The sequence below is a fragment of the Sciurus vulgaris genome, assembly GCF_902686455.1.
Source record: "Sciurus vulgaris genome assembly, chromosome: 8".
Taxonomy (NCBI): domain Eukaryota; kingdom Metazoa; phylum Chordata; class Mammalia; order Rodentia; family Sciuridae; genus Sciurus; species Sciurus vulgaris.
This window is the reverse complement of record NC_136468.1, coordinates 122,976,562-122,995,276: the sequence shown is the minus strand read 5'-3', so window position 1 is coordinate 122,995,276 and position 18,715 is coordinate 122,976,562. Positions and strand designations below refer to the sequence as shown.

The 18,715-nt window shown below is 40.3% G+C and overlaps 1 protein-coding gene and 2 pseudogenes across 3 annotated transcripts; 2 read left to right on the top strand and 1 right to left on the bottom strand.

Moving 5' to 3' along the window:
- The first annotated feature begins 388 nt into the window (after positions 1-388).
- LOC306668345 (alpha-1,3/1,6-mannosyltransferase ALG2-like) lies at positions 389-1,610 on the top strand (annotated as a pseudogene). Its single transcript has one exon. The product of its transcript is annotated as an alpha-1,3/1,6-mannosyltransferase ALG2-like (transcript).
- A 10,003-nt stretch (positions 1,611-11,613) lies between these two features.
- Positions 11,614-12,170, top strand: VPREB1 (V-set pre-B cell surrogate light chain 1; the record flags this gene model as incomplete). The annotated part of the gene is made up of 2 exons (XM_079149464.1): positions 11,614-11,659; positions 11,750-12,170. The coding sequence occupies 2 exons, from the start codon at positions 11,614-11,616 to the stop codon at positions 12,154-12,156; spliced, it is 453 nt and encodes a 150-aa protein (XP_079005590.1). The 3' UTR covers positions 12,157-12,170.
- A 3,737-nt stretch (positions 12,171-15,907) lies between these two features.
- On the bottom strand, positions 15,908-16,934 carry LOC306667036 (solute carrier family 25 member 16-like; annotated as a pseudogene). Its single transcript has one exon. The product of its transcript is annotated as a solute carrier family 25 member 16-like (transcript).
- Positions 16,935-18,715: the final 1,781 nt, after the last annotated feature.

Below are 18,715 nucleotides of genomic sequence, written 5' to 3'. Positions count from 1 at the left end.
GTTTCCAAATAGTTTATGTGATCATCTTTTTTACCTTTAAAAACGTTACCTTGTCTCAACCTCTTTGAATACTTTTATAGTTTACTATGACATAAGTATTTCCATTGCAATGCTGTTTTTTCCCCCCAAATGAATATCATTATTCTTGGAAGAATCATTCTCTGTTACTGAGTTGAAAAATCTTATAAAAACCTAAATCTCAATTTCTTTTGACATGACAAAAGATGACACTTCCCTGGGTAGGAGCTCTAGGTGTATACTGAGTAACCTGTATTCCTTTTCAGACAGGGCAGGTGTCTCCCAGTTACTTTAATCCCCCATAGACCTCTTTATTCAACTCACCTTCCTACCTGGTCTTTTCAGGCATTTGCGTTTCAGACACGGCTTCCTGGCCATGGTGCAGAAGCAGGATCTGAGCTGGGGATCAGGGCTCTGGCCGTCGGTGCTGTTCCTGCACCCGGACCAGGGCGTTGGCGGCCCAGAGCGGCTGATGCTGGAAGCTACGCTGGCGCTGCAGGCACGTGGGTATAGCGTGAAGATCTGGACAGCACCCTATGACCCTGGCCACTGCTTCACCGAAAGCAGCGAGCTCCCCGTGCGCTGCGCTGGGGACTGGCTGCGGTGCAGCTTGGGCTGGGGCGGCTATGGCGCCGCGGTCTGAGCCTACATGCGCTTGGCCTTCTTGGCGCCCTGTGCTGTTCCTTGCAGATGAGGAGTTCGAAGTGTAGGACCAGGTATCCCAGTGTTCAAGCCAGGCAGACGGCCTAAGAGGATCCTGTTTTATTGCCACTTTCCAGATTTGCTCCTCACCAGGAAAGATTCTTTTCTTAAACGGTTATAGAGGGCACCGATTGGACTGGATAGAGGAATGCACCACAGACATGGCGGACTGCATCTTGGTCAACAATCAGTTCACAGCTGCCATTTTAAAAGAAACCTTCAAGTCCTTATCTCACAGAGACCCCAATGTTCTCTACCCATCTCTGAAAGTCACCAGCTTTGATTTAGCTGTTCCTGAAAAATTTGATGACCTAGTCCCCAGGCAAAAAGAATTCCTGTTCCTCTCCATTAACAGATATGAAAGGAAGAAAAATCTGACTTTGGCACTAGAAGCTCTAGTACCTCTGGGTGCGCGATTAACATCTCAAGATTGGGAGAGGGTTCATCTGATCATGGCAGGTGATTATGATGACAGAGTCCTGGATAATGTGGAACACTAACAGGAATTGAAGAAAGTCCAGCAATCTGACCTTGGTGGGTATGTGACCTTCCTGTGGTCTTTCTCAGACAAACAAAAAATTTCACTCCTCCACAACTGCTTGTGTATGCTTTACACACCAAGCAATGAGCACTTTGGCATTGTCCCTTTGGAGGCCATGTACATGCAGTGCCCAGTCATTGCTGTTAATTCTGGTGGGCCCTATGGAGTCCATCGTCCACAGTGTCACAAGGTTTCTGCGTGAGCTTGACCCAGTGTACTTCTCAGAAGCAATAGAAAAGTTTATCCATGATCCTTTAAAAGCCACAGTGGGCCTGGCTGGAAGAGCCATGGTTAAGGAGAAGCATTTACAGAACAGCTCTACCAGTATGTCACCAAATTGCTGGTATAATCAAATTCTTTAAGGTCTTTATGCTACAATTTTGAACCGCCCCCCCCCAAAAAAAAAGAAAGAGGAGGAGGAGGAGGAGGAGGAGGAGAAGGAGAAGGAGGAGGAGGAGGAGGAGGAGGAGGAGGAGGAGAAGGAGGAGGAGGAGGAGGAGGAGGAGAAGAAGAAGAAGAAGAAGAAGAAGAAATAATCCAGAATATAGCACAGAAGATATTAAAAAAAATAAACTGAAGTCTGGAACGTGAGCTAACATTCCCATCTCAGAAAACCTGTATACCACAGATCCCATCTCAGAAAAACATTATGCTATGTACATGCGGTGCTTACAAACTTGTACCTTTTATGCTATCATTCCAAGTCTCACCGTATAAAAATGGTAACAATCCACCTTCAGCAAAATGTTGTAATTATGTTTTCTCTAAATTATTGTTTCTCTGTATTGAATTTTGAATCATATTATGCCTTAATTGGTTTTGATAGTTTAAGTCTATCATTATCAAAGTTGGTTAATTTGACTTTACAGCATAATGAGAGTGGGGTTACTGCAGTGTTAGGAAATTTTTATTAGACCTTTGCCAAGATCCATAGCAAGAGTACTCTGTTTTTTTTTTTTTTTTTATCTTTTTGCAAAGATGATACTGCATTTTTGCACACTGAGACATGACAATAAAAGATGTATTTCAAAAGAGGAGACAAAATATTAGGTTTTGGCTTCCATGATCTGTGTTGATATTGTTAGAAATATAGATAAGAGCCAAACCTGAAGTTAGAAACCTGAGTAAACTGGATGTTGACCTGAAGGGGGAACATTGTCACACTTGCAACCTGCATTTTGTTTCCTGATGTTGTCTGAGTCACCAGTTTTGTTAATATCTGTTGTATTGACTAGGTTCCTAAGTAAGTATAGTGCACAAATGTTTTTACCCTTCCAAGTCTGGCTTAAATGCCACTGCTGTGAAGCTTACCTCCCAAGCTGGAAGTGATCTCCCTTTCATATACTCTAGGACTCTAACCAGTCTTAGAGCTCAATATTCACCTGTTGGTCTTAAGTACAAATAGTAAACGTAAAGCAAAATTTTCAGTGTACTTAAAGATAGGTTTATTTTTTTAAAAACTAGCAAATATTACTAGTTAAGGTTTCATGTTAATCATCTCTTAAGAGCACAGACTTGGAGAGCCTAACAGTCTATATGACCTAGGGAAAAGTTATCTCTGCACCTCAGTTTCTTTATCTGTGGCAAATGGATAATTGTCCTATCATACTTTCCTCATAGGGTGGTTATGACAGATTTCAATAATATACATAAAGTATTTACTAGTTGGCACATAATGTTAACTGCTGCTGCTATTCTGCAATCTGGGGATACAGAAATTATTACAAGTTTCATGTGGGTTCATTCTGCATTACTATATTCTTTTGGGGTTCTTTAAAGGTTAAATTTTTAGTTTATAATTTATCACGTGCATCTGTATTACAGGAGTATTTTAACAAGATAACACCACTCAAAGGAATTCTTCACAATGAGGGTGCCAAATACTGTTGAATTTCATTTTCCTTGGCATTGTGAAAGTTCGCCATCAGTAAAGTATGTGATTTCCCACCCCCCGCCAAAAAAAGGGGGTTAGAGAAATGCCCACATCAATTGATCCTGCTCTTGCATTTCTTTGATTTCAGATCGTTGGCATATGTTGAGATGAATGAAATGGGGATGTTGAAATAGAACTCTGAGGTGGCTACAGGCTCCTTCACTCTCCAGTATCTAAGGTCTGGCCCTCAACTTGGAATCCTAATTCACCATTGCTCTGTAGACAGGAAGCATTGGTTTGACTCTTCGTAATAACTTAAGTAGGTGAGAGGGAAGGAGAGAGATTTTTGAGTCTCCTTGGGACAAAATACCAGGAAAATGGCATGTTAGAAACAAGGAATTTGGCCAATTTCTTAAGGAAAACTGAAGATTAAGTGAAGTTGGGGAATATTACCTTTAGCTGGTGAAACATCAGGCAAGCAGAGAGCATTAATTTGGAGTTCTTGAGGTTCTAGCTTGCTAGACCTCCCAAGGGAGTAAGGGAGCTCACTCCCCCTGGAGCTCCTTTAATGAGCCCTAATGGGATTAACCTGATAAGGTATATTGTTGGCTAAAAATAAGGGAAAGTTTAATTACTTTAACATTTCTTGTCAACAGATAATTCTGATTGGCTTTGGAGCTATGATTCAAATGTTTGACAGACTGATTTCTTCATTTTTTTCTTGTTGGTAAAATATCAGAATCCATCACAACTGTCATGTTAAAAAGCAAATTAAGTCACCTTGTGCTAAGAGTTACACATGTAAATGCCTATACAGATCCAGAGGAAGATGTAAATGAGTGAAATTTAAAGTGGAAAAATAAAATTAAAAAAGGAAGCACCTAATTCTACTGTGATAATTCATTACTCATTGAATTTGGAATGAGAAAATATTTTATTTAGTCTCATGACATAAAACTGTTGTTTACAAATGTGATCCATCCAAACGTGGACAAATGTGCTGTGAAATACTTTTGTTTGTGTTTCCTGTAACTGATCTACACATAGCAGTTTTTAAAAATTGTGAAGCAAATCATGCCCCTCCTTTATTTTCATAATTTTACACGGAGAGAACATTTCCTCCCTTCCCTGCCCTGGCCTCCACCCAACTCTTCTTACTACATGCCTACCACCAAGACTCTTAGGGATCAGCTTTGGGTCACTCCTGTTCTCAGAAGATATTGATGATATGAAGTTATATGATTTCTGTATGATCAGAAGGCAGATTTTTAGTGTCTCTAATTAGAGTCAGCCTAGGAGATTGTCATAGTTTGGGCTAGTATAACAAATACCACAGACTTGATACCTTGTAAACAACAGAAATTTACTTATTGCAGTTCTAGGTTGGATGTCAGACATCAGGTACCAGCACAGGTTCTGGTGAGGGTCTCTTTGGGGCTGTAGACTGCTCATTTCCATTTGTGTCCTCATGTGGTGGATAAAGGACTGGGATTTCTTTTTTTTAATTTTTAAAATTTGTTCTAATTAGTTATACATGACAATAGAAAGCATTTTGACACATCATGCATAAATGGAGTATAATTTCTCATTCTTCTGCTTATATGTGATGTAGTTATACAGGTCATATAATCATATATGGGGTAATAATGTCTGATTAATTCTGTTACTCCTACCCCCATACCTTCTCCCTTCCTTTTACTTTGCTCTCTCTAGTCCAAAGGACCTCTATTCTCCCCATTGGCATCCACATATCAGAGAAAACATTTGGTCTTTGGTTCTTAGGGATTGGCTTACTTCACTTAGCATAACATTCTCCAGTTCCATCTGTTTACCAGCAAATGCCATAATTACATTCTTCTTTAAGGCTTAGTAATATTCCATGGTGTATATGCCACCTTTTCTTTATCCATTCATTTGTTGAAGGGCACTAGATTGGTTCCATGGTTTAGCTATTGTGAGTTGAACTGCTGTAAACATTGATGTGGCTGTGTCACTGTAGTATGCTGATTTTAAGTCCTTTGGGTATAAACTTAGGAGTGAGATAACTGGGTCAAATGGTGGTTCCATTCCTAGTTGTTTTGAGCAATCTCCATACTGTTTTCCATAGTGGTTGTACCAATTTGCTGTCCCACCAGCCAGGTATGAGTGTACCTTTTCCCCCACATCCTTGCCAACATTTATTGTTGCTTGTTAATTGCCATTCTGACTGGAGTGAGATGGAATCTCTGTGTAGTTTTTTTTTAAATTTCTGAGTTTTTATTGACATATCTGGGTTTGTTTCTTTTTTTATTTTAATTAAAAATCATAAATTTACATAGGGCAATGTTGTTTAATTCTTGATTTGAATTTCTCTAATTGCTAGAGATGTTGAACAGTTTTTCATATATTTGTGATCGATTGTATTTCTTCTTCTGTGAAATGTCTGTTCAACTCCTTCCCCATTTATTGATTGGGTTATCTTTTTTTATGGTGTTAAGTCTTTTGAGTGTTTTGTATATCCTGAAGATTAATGCTCTATCTGAGGTGTGTGTGGTAAAGATTTTCTCCCATTCTGTAGGCTCTCACTTCATGCTATTGATTGTTTCCTTTGCTGTGAAGAAGCTTTTTAGTTTGATTTCATCCCATGGATTGATTCTCGATTTAAAGGGCAATAAGTACTTTAGGGGTCTTGTTAAAGAAGTTAGTTCCTAAGCCAAGATGGTGGAGATCTGGGCCTATTTTTTTCTTCTATGAGGTGCAGGGTCTCTGTTTTAGTGCCTAAGTCCTTGATCCACTTCGAGTTGATTTTTGTGTGGTTGAGAGATAAGGGTTTAATTTCATTTTGCTACATATAGATTTCCAGTTTCTTTTTTACCAACGTATGTTTTTGGCATCTTTGTCTAGTTTGAGATAACTGTGTTTATGTGGGTTTAGGACTGGGATTTCTCTTACAAAATAAGATACTAGTCCTAATCATGAGGTGTCTTACCCTCATGACCTAATCACCCCCCACGGCCTCACATCCTAACACCATCACATTTTAGGTTAGGATTTCAACACATGAATTTGGTGGGGGTAGGAGATGGGAGACACAGACATTCATTCCATGACAGAGACAGTGCTGTCATCCATATTCTTAATTTAATCTATATCATCATGAGCCTCATCCCTCTCAATAGACTGAGACCTCAATGTGGGTGACATGCATTGGCTGAACTTTGGGAACCCAAATGATACATGAAAGAATTTCCAACTGGCCTGCAGAGTGAAAGAAAGGCTGAAGAGAGTGAGAAGCAACACTAGTGCTACAGTTGCTATAACTCACAGGTGCCATTAAGTTGCATTTCACCTGTGTGCCCACCTGGGTGCTGGGTGAGCACATCACTTTCACAAGAGAAACACCATTCATTCATTCATACAGTTCTGCAGTAGTGAATATATAGGGTGAATATATAGATCATCACCTTCAATGAAGAACTAAACAGAAATAGTCCCTGTCCTCACAAAGATTGTGGTAAGTAGAACTAAGCACATACAAACTTCGAACCTCTGACAGATGCTTTGACAAAAACAAGTATAATAGGTAATAGAGCAAGAGTAGGATGAGCCGACTTAGGTGATAAAGTCAAGTGAGTCTGCCAAGGAAGTAACATTGAAATAAGCACCTGAAGGAAGGAGGTTGGTTCTTAGAGGACTGTGAGAAAAGGCATTGGGATCATGGGCAAATGTCAAGTAGTAATAAAGAGCTTGGAGCCAGTATGACTTATCTCCGTGTGAGAGGATGAAAGTGGAAAGGCGTGAGATAAACATGCCTTCAGATGAGAAAGTAGGTAGAATGGGAAATGGTAGAGATCCTCGAGTGAGGAAAGAGGAAGGGATGGGGAGAAATGGTGACTAGAGGAACCACTGGATGGGGATGTGGGGGTCTTGTTGAGATCAGAGTCATGTGAAGAAAAATGAGGTGCCATATTGGACCTCCCAGTCACGCTGGGTCAGCCATCATATGTAATCCCAGGTGGAGCCAGAAGAACCACTAAGACAACCCAAATTGGTTAAGAATAACCAATTGTTTATTTTTATTTTTATGTTTTAAAATTTTTGTTTGTTTTTTAGACTTTTCTTTTTTCTTTTTTTTAGTTATACATGACAGTAGACTATATTTTGACATATTTATACAAATATCTTGTGGTTGTATATAATGTAGAGATTCACTATAGTGTGTTGATGTATGTACATAGGAAAGTTATGTCAGATTTATCCCACTGTCTTTCCTATTCCTGTCCCTCTCCTTTCCTTCCCCTTTGTATAATCCTCTGAACTTCTATCCCTCCCTTGTTGTGTGTTGGCATCCACATATAAGAGAGAATATCGAACCTTTGGTTTTTTTGGGATTGGGTTATTTCACTTAGCATGATATTCTCTAGATCCATCCATTTACTGGCAGTTGTCATCAAGATGTTCCTATTTATGGCTGAGTAAATTCCATTGTGTATATATACCACAATTTCTTTATCCATTCATCTGTTGAAGGGCACCTAGCTTGGTTCCACAGCTTAGCTATTGTGAATTGAACTTCTATAAACATTGAAGTGATTGTGTCACTGTAATATGCTGATTTTAAAGTCCTTTGGGTATATACTAAGGAAAGAGATAACTGGATCAAATGGTGGTTCCATTCCAAGTTTTCTGAGCAATCTGCACACTGCTTTCCAGAGTGGTTGCACCAATTTGCAGTCCCAACAGCAATGTATGAGTGTACCTTTCCCCCCACATCCTGGCCAACATTCGTTGTTACTTATATTCTTGATAATTGCTGTTCTGACTGGAGTGAGTTGGAATCTCAGTTTAGATTTGATTTACATTTCTCTAATTGCTAGAGATGTTGAACACTTTTCATGTGTTTGTTGACTGTTCATATTTCTTCTTCTGAGAACTGTTTAGTTCCTTTGTCCATTTATTGATTGGGTTATTTGTTTTTTTTTTTTTGGTGCTAAATTTTTTGAGTTCTTCGTATATCCTGGAAATTAATGCCTTATCTGAGGTGCAGGTGGAAAAGATTTTTTTCCCATTCTGTAAGCTCTCTCATCACACTTTTGATTGTTTCCTTTGCTGTGAAGAAGCTTTTTAGTTTACTATGATCCTGTTTATTGATTTTTGATTTTACTTCTTGTGCTTTAGGAGTCTTTTTGAGGAAGTTGGTTCCTAAGCCTATATGTTAGAACTCTAGTCCTACATTTTCTTCTAGCTTGTGCAGGGTTTCTGGTTTAATGCCTAGGTCTTTGATCCACTTCAAGTTGAATTTTGTGCAGGGTGAAAGATAGAGGTTGAATTTCATTCTATTACATATGGTTTTCCAAGCACCATTTATTGAAGAGGATGTCTTTTCTCCAATGTATGTTTTTAGCACCTTTGTCAAGTATGAGATAAGGGTATTTATATGAGTTTATTGCTATGTCTTCTATTCTGTTCCATTGGTTTTCATGCCTTTTTTTGGTGCCAATACCATGTTGTTTTTATTACTATCACAGTAGTATGATTAAAGGTCTGGTATTGTGATGCCTCCAGCTTCACTTTTTCTTGCTAAGGATTGCTTTGGTTATTGTGGGTCTCTTATTTTTCCAAATGAATTTCATGGTTTTCTTTTCTATGTCTATGAAGAATGACGTTGAAATTTTAATAGGAAAGACATTAAAACTGTTTAGCGCTTTTGGTAATATGACGATTTTGACAGTATTTTGGGTGGCTTGACGTGAAGCAGTAGATAATTAAATTGGCGTCTATAAGACATCTATAAATTAGGAAGGAGCATTGAGAGGTCTTTTGGATTCTGTGGTCCTTGAGGACATTGAGGTCTGTCACTGAGCTCAACACCTTTCTCTTGATTTATAGGGTCTCACTGAGACCCTCAGGGTCTCACTGAGTTGCTTAGTGGCTCACCATTGCTGAGGCTGGCTTTAAACTCATGATTCTGCTGCCTTAGCTTCCTGAGGCTCTGGGATTACGGCTGTGTGTCACCGTGCCTGGTGATCTATAGTTACTTGAGTTGGATATAGCCAGGGAAAATGATGAAATATATCATCTCCATTATACTGCCATGCCCTGAAGATGATTCCATGAGGCAGGGTGTTGAGGGCAAAGCTGAAGGAACAGAGATGGGGATAGCCATGTAGGGCTACGATCCCCTTCTAAATCCAGATTCTCCGAGGGCCAGAACCATATTCAGCAGGATCGGGAAGGGCCAAGGCATTTCCCAGCACGTGTGTTGGCCACTGGGAGTCAATTTTTTCAGATATGTGATACAAATGTGCTGGGATGCCAGGGTTTCTATAAAGTTGAAGGGAGGTTCTCAGCGTCTTCCTTGTCTCAGTAAAACTATATGTATATACCTAAAAGTAAAAGTGGAAGCACTTACTCTCTCTCAGATAAGGGATCAAAAAGCTCTGGCAGTGACTGTGGTGGGAACAGATTGTGGGGATTCAGTAGTGCTGGTGCTCACAAGTGGAACTGTCCCTGATTCTTAAGGACTGGATGCTCTGGGAGGTGCTATTTCTTTTTCACAAATACATGCACAGCACATGGATGAACTACTGGATGAGGGAATGAATGCATGAATGAGCAAAGCTTTCTTTTTCCTCTCTAAGGATCAGTACTCACTGGTCAGTTTCCCATTGCCCACCAGCATGGGCTGAGGAGGGAAGAGCAACAGGTCATTTTTGTGATTGCAGCTGTGACTGGACAAGGGATGGTCAAGATGCCTTGTGTTTGCCCTGTATCTCCCCACCCCTCACCAGAGCAGATTTTGCTGTTGGCCAGAGAGGCAGTAGGAAGAAAGACACATCTCCTGGAGTTGGCCTAGTTGACCAATTAGAGTGAGGTCTGCTCCTTGTCAGAGAAATAAAGGACAAAGGGCTGCTCAAGACTCCACAGGGCTCATCTGATGGAAAAGTAAATTTACTTAGCCAAGTATTTATGAGAAAAGGAGTACTGGTGCTCACCCAGCTTCTCAGTGCATTCTAGCGCACATAAGGTTACTTCACCCATAGTCGCAGAGCTGTGCAGATTTAAGGAGAAACAGACTTCAGCTTTTGGTGGAAGAATGAGCCCATGGGACATGAAAACTTCTGGGGCCATCTTAGAATTACTTCTGGCTATGCTTTGAATGTTTGTGTCTCCCCAAATTCCTATACTGAAATTCTCACCTCCAACGTGGCACTAGGAGGGCCTTTTGGAGATGATTAGTTATGGGGCAGAACCTTTATGATTGGTTTGGTGCTTTTACAAAAGAGGCCCAAAAGAGGTTCCTTGCCTTTCCACCGCATGAAGTTGTAGTGAGAAGACAATCTACTCTGAACCAAGAAACGGGTGTTTGCCAGACACCATATCCACCAATGCCTTGATAATAGGCCTTTTCACCCAAGACTGGAGATCTGTAATAAATTTCTGTTATTCACTAGCTACCCAACCTATGGTATTTTGTTGTAGTAGCCCAAATGAATTAAGAAACTTCTGTATTGGTTTCCTAGGACCTAAGTGACAAAGTTCTACTGACTAGGTGGCTTAAACAACAAAAATTGTCTCGAAGTTCTAAAGGACAGAAGTCCAAAATCAAATTATTGTCAGGGTTGATTCCTTATGAGGGCTCTGAAAGAAGATATATTCCAGATTTTTCTCTTGGCTTGAAGATGAACTTCTCTTTATCTCACTTATCATCGTCCCTGTCTCTGAGCTCAAATATCTCATTTTCATAGGGACACCAGTTGTACTGGATCAGGGGCCCATTCTTACGGTCTCATTTAACCATAATTACTTCCTTAAAAGCCTTATCTCCAAATATAGCCATAGTGTGGGTTATGGTTTCAATGTGTGAATTTGGGGGACATAGTTTAGTCCATAATAGGGCCAAAGTGTGTCTCCTTAGTGAGCTGAGAACAGGGAAAGGAATGATGCTGGGTTCCCTGGTGCTTTTCTCTTGAAGTCCAACCATTCCACTTTGTTCCAAGAGGGAAAGGAGCCAGGTTAAAGTGCTACTGAGTTTTGGAAAGGTACAGAGCATCCCACTGTTTTCAGGGTCCCCAAGATTTTGTGCTGTAGGAAGCAGGTGTTTTCACCACCCTGAGGATGTGTCCTCTCCATTTCACCAGGCATTTGCATTTGGATGAGAAACTTATTTTCATGTGGCTTAGTTTCCTCAAGGGGAAATTGATGTCACTCTCCCTCAGGGACCTGAGTTCACCAGCCAGCCTCTTGGGCACTGATCTGTGAGTTTTCAGCAGGTGCTTCCTCCCCAAACCCTTCCACATGGCAAAGCCAGAGCCACAAAGCCTGCCGCGGGACTGTTCTTTTAACTGACAAGGCAAACCCAGAAACTCCGGGATGGTAGTGAGTAGGAACTGGGGTCGCAATGGCTCCTCCCCTTGGAGCAAGGAGGAAGGTGCTGGCTCACCCTGCAAAGGCCCCAGGAGCAATAGCCTCGGGAAGTACAGCTCTGCGGGTCTCCACCATGTCCTGGATTCCTGTCCTGCTCATGCTATTAGCCTACTGCACAGGTGAGGGAACTCACAGCACACAAACCTTTCTGCTCCTTCTTGTACTTTGCCCTGCCTCAATGGGATAACCCACACGTTCTGTGTTCCCAGGTTGTGTCCCTCAACCTGTGCTGCGTCAGCCACCATCCACATCCTCATCTCTTGGAACCACAACCCGCCTTACCTGCACTCTGAGCAGCAACTATAATATTGGTGTTTATAGCATCTACTGGTACCAACAGAGACTGGGCAACTCTCCAAGGTTCTTGCTAAGATACTTCTCACACTCAGATCAGCACCGGGGTCCCAATGTCCCCCCTCGCTTCTCTGGGTCCAAAGATGTGGCCAGGAACCGGGGGTATTTGAGCATCTCCAAACTGCAGTCTGAGGATGAGGCAATGTATTACTGTGCTGTGGGTGCCCAAAGCACGGAGAGGGAAAAGATGGAGAGGGAGATCAGGGAAGAAAAGGATTCTGCTGCTTCAGGGTTTCAGGCACCCCAGGACATGCCTACTTGAATTGAAGACGGGGTTTCTCTCAGAGAGGCTGGTGTGGGAAGGAGGAGGGCGGAAGCATGGGGCAGCACGGAGCCCAGGAGAGAGAGACAGTCAGCTCCTTCTTGTCTAACAGTACTGCTGTAAACCCCATTGGAGGCTGGATTACAGAATTAAAGCTGTTTGTTTTCAGAAGTTGTTTTGCTGAGTTTGGTCTGATTGCATGATCTCATGGGATGAATCTAACTAACTTAGGGTACAGGTCCCAGGAAACTAATCAACATGGTCTACTTGGTTGAGGCACTGTGGGCAGTGTTCACTTGAGCCTCTACTCCTGAGGGTCATGGGGTACAAGAGACTGACAGAAGTGCTTTGGAACAGGACCATCCTTGCCAAGGACAGAGCGCTCTATTGTCAGCTGATTATGCCTAGGAGTTATGAGGTGGACAAGGTTAAGAAAAACTTTTTATTGGGCCCTTGGGGAGGACAAGAGGAGCCAAGTGATAGAGCTAGAGCAGGCTCCCCACCTTGGTACTGTTTTTAAAAAATTTTTTTCAATATCCTGTGTATTCTATTACAGAAATAGGATGCATTTTTTACTTAAAAATATTTGAAGTTTCCTTTTATTGATAACATAATTGACATACTTATTTTTATTCTAATTAGTTATACATGATAGTAGAATGCATTTTGATACATCATACATAAATGTGCCTCATTCTTTTGGTTGTACATGATGTAGAGTTACACTGGTCATGTAGTCATACGCACATAGGGTAATAATGTTCAATTTGTTAGACTATCATTTCTACCCCTATCCCCCCTCCCCTGCCTTCACTCCCCTCTGTCTAATTCTTTATTCTTCTCCTGATTGTGAATCAGCATCCACATATCAGAGAAAACATTTGGCCTTTGGTTTTTTGGGATTGGCTTATTTCACTTAGTATGATAATCTCCAGCTCCATCCATTTACCAGCAAATGCCACAATTTCATTCTTCTTTATGGCTAATATTCCATTGTGTATATATACCACAATTTATCCATTCATCTGTTGAAGGGCGCCTAGGTTGGTTCCATAGTTTAGCTATTGTGAATTGAACTGCCAAAAACATTGTTGTGACTATTACTGTAGTATGCTGATTTTAAGTCCTTTGGGTACATGCTAAGGAATAGGTTAGCTGGGTCAATTGGTGGTTCCATTTCAAGTTTTCTGAGGAATCTCCATTCTGCTTTCCAGAGTAGTTGCACCAATTTGCAGTCCCACCAGCAACATACATACTTATTTTAAACATTTAAATTATCTCAAGATTCTTGACAACAGTTATCTACATTGTGGTCCAAAAATGAAAATATACAAAATAGTTTAAGAAACATATATTTTTACTGTGTCATGCAAAGTTACATATTTATTTTTTTAAAAAAGACTTGGAAAATGAAGCCAGTTCATCAAATTTTTACCAAAGTATGAAAAGAAATATTTTATGCAAAAATAAAAATTGATGCAGAAATAACACTTTCAACTTTTCTAATGTCCTAAAAAGGACATTAATTCTATAAATCACTATTTCTAAATATAGGATTTTAATTGTTCCCTGCCAATTTCTGTCATGCTTACAATAACACATAAATTGATCTAAACATAATAAATAGAATTATTGCATTTAAAATTTTTCTTAATATAAAAAGATAACATCCACATGTCAGAGAGAACATTTGGCTTTTGGTTTTTTGGGACTGGCTTATTTCACTTAGCATTATATTCTCCGGCTACTTCCACTTACCAACAAATGTCACAATTTCATTCTTCTTTATGGCTGAGTAATATTCCTTTGTGCATATAATTTATCCATTCATCTGTTGAAATGCACCTAGTTTGGTTCTATAGATCAGATCATATCTTTTGTTTTACTTAACTTTATATTTGTACTATAATTACTTTACATGATAGAACTTCTTGACGTATCATGACATGATACTTTAGGCACATTCTTTTATACTCACATCTACATTAATGTATAGTTCACAGTCCACTTAAATAAATTTTATAGTAGATATCATATGATCTAATAATAATTATAGTACTACTCTTTTTGAGAGCAAAGATATTCAGGTTTTATTATTCCTGCCTTTGGGAAACACTGAATTTTAAAAACACATGTAAATCATGGTACCTGGTCATAACATTTGACAAAAACCTGATGATTCTTCTCATTTATTTTTTGAGTCTCTCTTTTTCTTCTGTACTGGGGCTTGACCCCAAGGGTGCTCTACCACTGAGCCACATTCCCAGACCTTTTTTTTAAAATTTTCTATTTTTAGACAGGTTCTCTGTAAGTTGCTGAGACTGACTTCAAACTTGCCACACCGGCCTCAGCCTCTGGAGCCACTGGGATTACATGCGTGTGCCAACACACCCAGCTTGAGTCTCTACCTTTTTTTTTTTTTTTTTTTTTTGATACTGAGGATTGAACTCAGGGGTGCTTAAGCATGGGGCCACATGCCCTTTTTATTTTTTATTTTGAAACAGGGTCTCACTAAATTGCTGACTCTGGCTTTGAATTTATGATCATCTCACCTCACCCTCATGAGCTGCTGGGGTTATAGGTGTGTGCCACTGTGCCTGGTGAGTCTCTACTCTTAAGTATGACATTTATTTTACTAAAAAATGAAGAAAAAATGAAAAAAATGTTCTTTTATTCATTGAAGCAGAATTATGAGAAGAGAAATAATTATACTTCAATGCTGTTTATATTTTATAGAACTTAAAAATTCAGTTCTCATTGTTCTGCTGCAATATAATCAAACCCGTTTACTTTAATAATATAAAAAAAATGTTAAGATTTTATTTTTTTTTTTTACAGACTGCATTTTGATTTATTATACACAAATGGGGTACAGCATTTCATTTCTATGGTTGTGCATGATGTAAATTCACACCATTTATGTAATCATACATGTACATAGGGTAATGTCTGTCTCTTTCCACCATTTTTCATACCCACCTCTCATTTCCCTCTACATAATCTAAAGTTCCTCTATTCTTCTCTCACCCCAAACCCTCACCCCCATTATATATCATCATCCACTTATCAGGGAAAACATTTGGTCTTTGTGTTTTTGGGATTGGCTTACTAAACTTAGCATAATATTCTCTAATTCCATCCATTTATCTGCAAATGCCATAATATTATTCTTCTTTATGGCTGAATAACATTCCATTGTGTACATATATCTCAGTTTCTACAAAATCATGACTATAGGCTTGGAGTATCATTCAGTTGTTGAGTGCATGCTCAGCACATGCAAGGCCCTGGGTTCAAACCCCAGCACTGCCCCTAACCCCAAACTTATGATTACAATCAAAAACTTTGAATAGGAGGGTGGGCATTTAGCTCAGGGGTGGAGCTCTTGCCTGGCATGTGTGAGGTGCTGGATTTGACCCCAGTACTGCAAAAGAAAAAAAAAAAAAAAGAAGGAAAAGAAGGACATTTGGAACAGTATGATAAACCTAATGGCAACCTTTAAACTCCATTTTAAGTTAGTTCTGTTTCCAAGTAACACTTTAAAATGTTCTCAAACAACCTGATTATGACTAGCTATCATCATCTTAGGAATATTTTTTCAATGTTCAAAGGTAAAATGTTTGGATCAGAAAACACTTTTGATTTGTGAATTAAAAAAAATATCAAGAACTAATTAATTCCAGTGGTTCCTGTGACAGGTAAATATCCTCCTTCAAATAATGTTTATTTCACAATGAAAGTAACATTCTATTTTTATTTTTCGGAGTTTATTAAGGAAAAGAAACCACAAACTACAATTAATTTTAGTTGAGATAAAAGAAATGCTTCATAAGTTCATATGTTGTAAAAGCCACTGCTTGAGAAGGAAGACACTGAATGTATTTAAGAGATAAGCCACAATATAATCCTTTACAAATTCCATGGTGTCTGCAGACATACTTTATAGTCTCCCACATGGTAAGGCACTTTTCAAATTCTGGTGGAATAGCTCCTATTTACATTCTCTGAACAGTTACATCAGATGGGTATGATATTGTCTGTGCTATTGCTCCAGCAACACCACCACAACAGAAGTTAATGTGAGTTTTCAGGACCCAGACGTTAGGATTGTCTGATGAAGATCTGCCAAGAAGGGTAAGAGTATTGGAGAGACCGACACTCTTTAAGATTCCAAAAGTAAAAAATGAAACACTTGCAAATGGAGCCATTCCTAATATAGTGGGCATCAGCCTCTGTAAAAATCAAAGGAAAACACCTTTGCATAAATTGTTTTGAATGCATGAATGATTCCTGTGGAGGTGTGTTCCCCTATCAACTGAAAAGCGAGGTCTACTCCAACCCTGTCAAGAGGGTAAGTACTGATAACTGCTGTCATACCCACGTGATGGATCCAGTCATTGATCTGTGAGCATGACCATAGGGAAAGATTTGAATCATCATTGCACCATTTCCTTCATATACTCTGAGGTATCCTTCCTTTTGGGGAGCAGCACCTAAGGTAGAAAATACTCTTCCATGATTCCAAGACTCAATCCAAAGGAGCAACTGTTGTTTTGGCATAGCATCCAGATATACCTCTGGCTAAGAAGGAGCACAGTCAGTAGAAGTCATGGAGGACAGTGGGCCCTCCGGCCCCTGCCACCTGCAGCATGGTAGGATGGAGATTGGCCACTGCCAGGGTTCCTGGCATCAAGACCATCAAGACCAGGGTCACCTCGAAAACCTCGGTTGCCAACTTACAAACCACAGGCCAGAACCATGGTTGGTGCCTGCAGTGACAGGAGGCTGACCACTATGCTGGTAGGGCCAGATTTACCTTGGTACTGTTAACATTTTGGGTTGGACCAATTTTTGTTGAGGGGCTGTCCTGTGTATTATAAGATGTTAAGCTGCCAGAAGCCAGTACACACCAGATGTCTCCTCCCACATTTGTAACAATCCAAAATACCTCCAGACATTGCTAAATGTCCCCACAGTGGAAAAAATTGGCCACCTAGGCGAAAGAAATGCACTTATTCTTCTGCACAGGGGAGTGGAAGGGACCAGCAAACATTTTCTGTGAAGAGCAGGATAGTAACTTTTGGCATTTCAGTCATACTGTCTGTTGAAATATTCAGATTTTCCCTTATGATAAGAAAGCATTCACTGACTGAACAAATGGGTATGGCTATGTTCCTATTAAATTTAACTTATGGAAATAATGGGGGGGTGCTGGAGTTGTGGCTTAGTGGTAGAGCACTTGCCTAGCATGTGTGGGGCACTGGGTTCGATTCTCAGCATCACATACAAATAAATTAATAAAATAAGAGCCTATCAACATCTTAAAAAAAAAAGAAATAATGGGGGTTGGGCTGGATGTAGCACTCAGGCCATAATTGCCTGATCCTCTACTCTAGGGAAATACTCAAACTCCTGCCTCCATGTTTCCATCAAGCCACTCTTGGTGGGGCCATCAAGGTCCTTCCTAACTTTCTGTATCATGATCCTCAGAATCCTGAGCTCCTGGGCCCATGGATAGAATGAGAGGCACAAGGATCATGGTCTTGGAAATGCCACACTGGGTGTGTGGGGTCAAGGTGGAATGGGAGGGTTCTTTCTGCCCTGGCCCTCAGCATGGTACCCTGAGCTCACAGGTGGTAGGGCAGAATGTGGCCCACAGAGAGGGACTCTGTACATAGGGTATCTGCACAATGTATGGACATGCCTCATCTTAGGGAGGGGCCAAGCAAACCGTTTCCCTGTGACTCCAGACTTGACTGAGAATGTTCATTTACCACTGCTAAAAAGGGGTCCCCCAAGAGAGGTGGATACATGTCAATATTAGCCCTTTCTCCTGTGGCCTGTGAGTCAGAATCTTTCCTTCTTTGGTAAAATAACGGTCCCTTTGGTTCCCACTTCCTCAAATGTTCTTCTTGCATCTAGAGTTTGCCCCCTGGCATAGATTTCCAACTCCACATTTTTACAGACCAGTTAGTTGGTGCCCAAAGAAATCTGTCTTTTGCTTATCACCTGCCCCCTATTTTTCCTTTCATCCTTCATGATTCTGAGGTTCCAGGGAGTAAGGTTGGGCTTCTCTATCATCCTGTCATTCCTGCCCCACCAGCTCAATGGAAGATGAAATCCTGAACTTGGACCTCAGGTCAGATAAGTGTAGGTCTTGGCTCTGGTTGGCCTTGGAGGGGTCACTCGAAGTCTAGGCCACCATTTCCAATGTTTGTTATATGTAAAGGAGATAATGATAGTATGAATTAATTCATATAAAGTGCTTAAAACAGGCTTAACTGTCATGGGTACTCAATGAAATAATAGTATCATTTCCTCATCAGTTATCAACCTGTCCTTCCCTCTTGTCGAATTCTTTCCTTTCATCTGAGTCATTTCTCACCTTGAGCATCATCTGGTTTTCTGTCAGTGGCTCTGCTACAGCCTATAACTTTACTCTCTTTTCATCATACCTAGATTCGGTCTTGCTTGTACTCCCATTAAACCCCTGACTGCCTTCCCCGCTCTAAGGCATGTAAACAAGCCACATCTGTAATTTCCAATTTTCTGGTAGCTA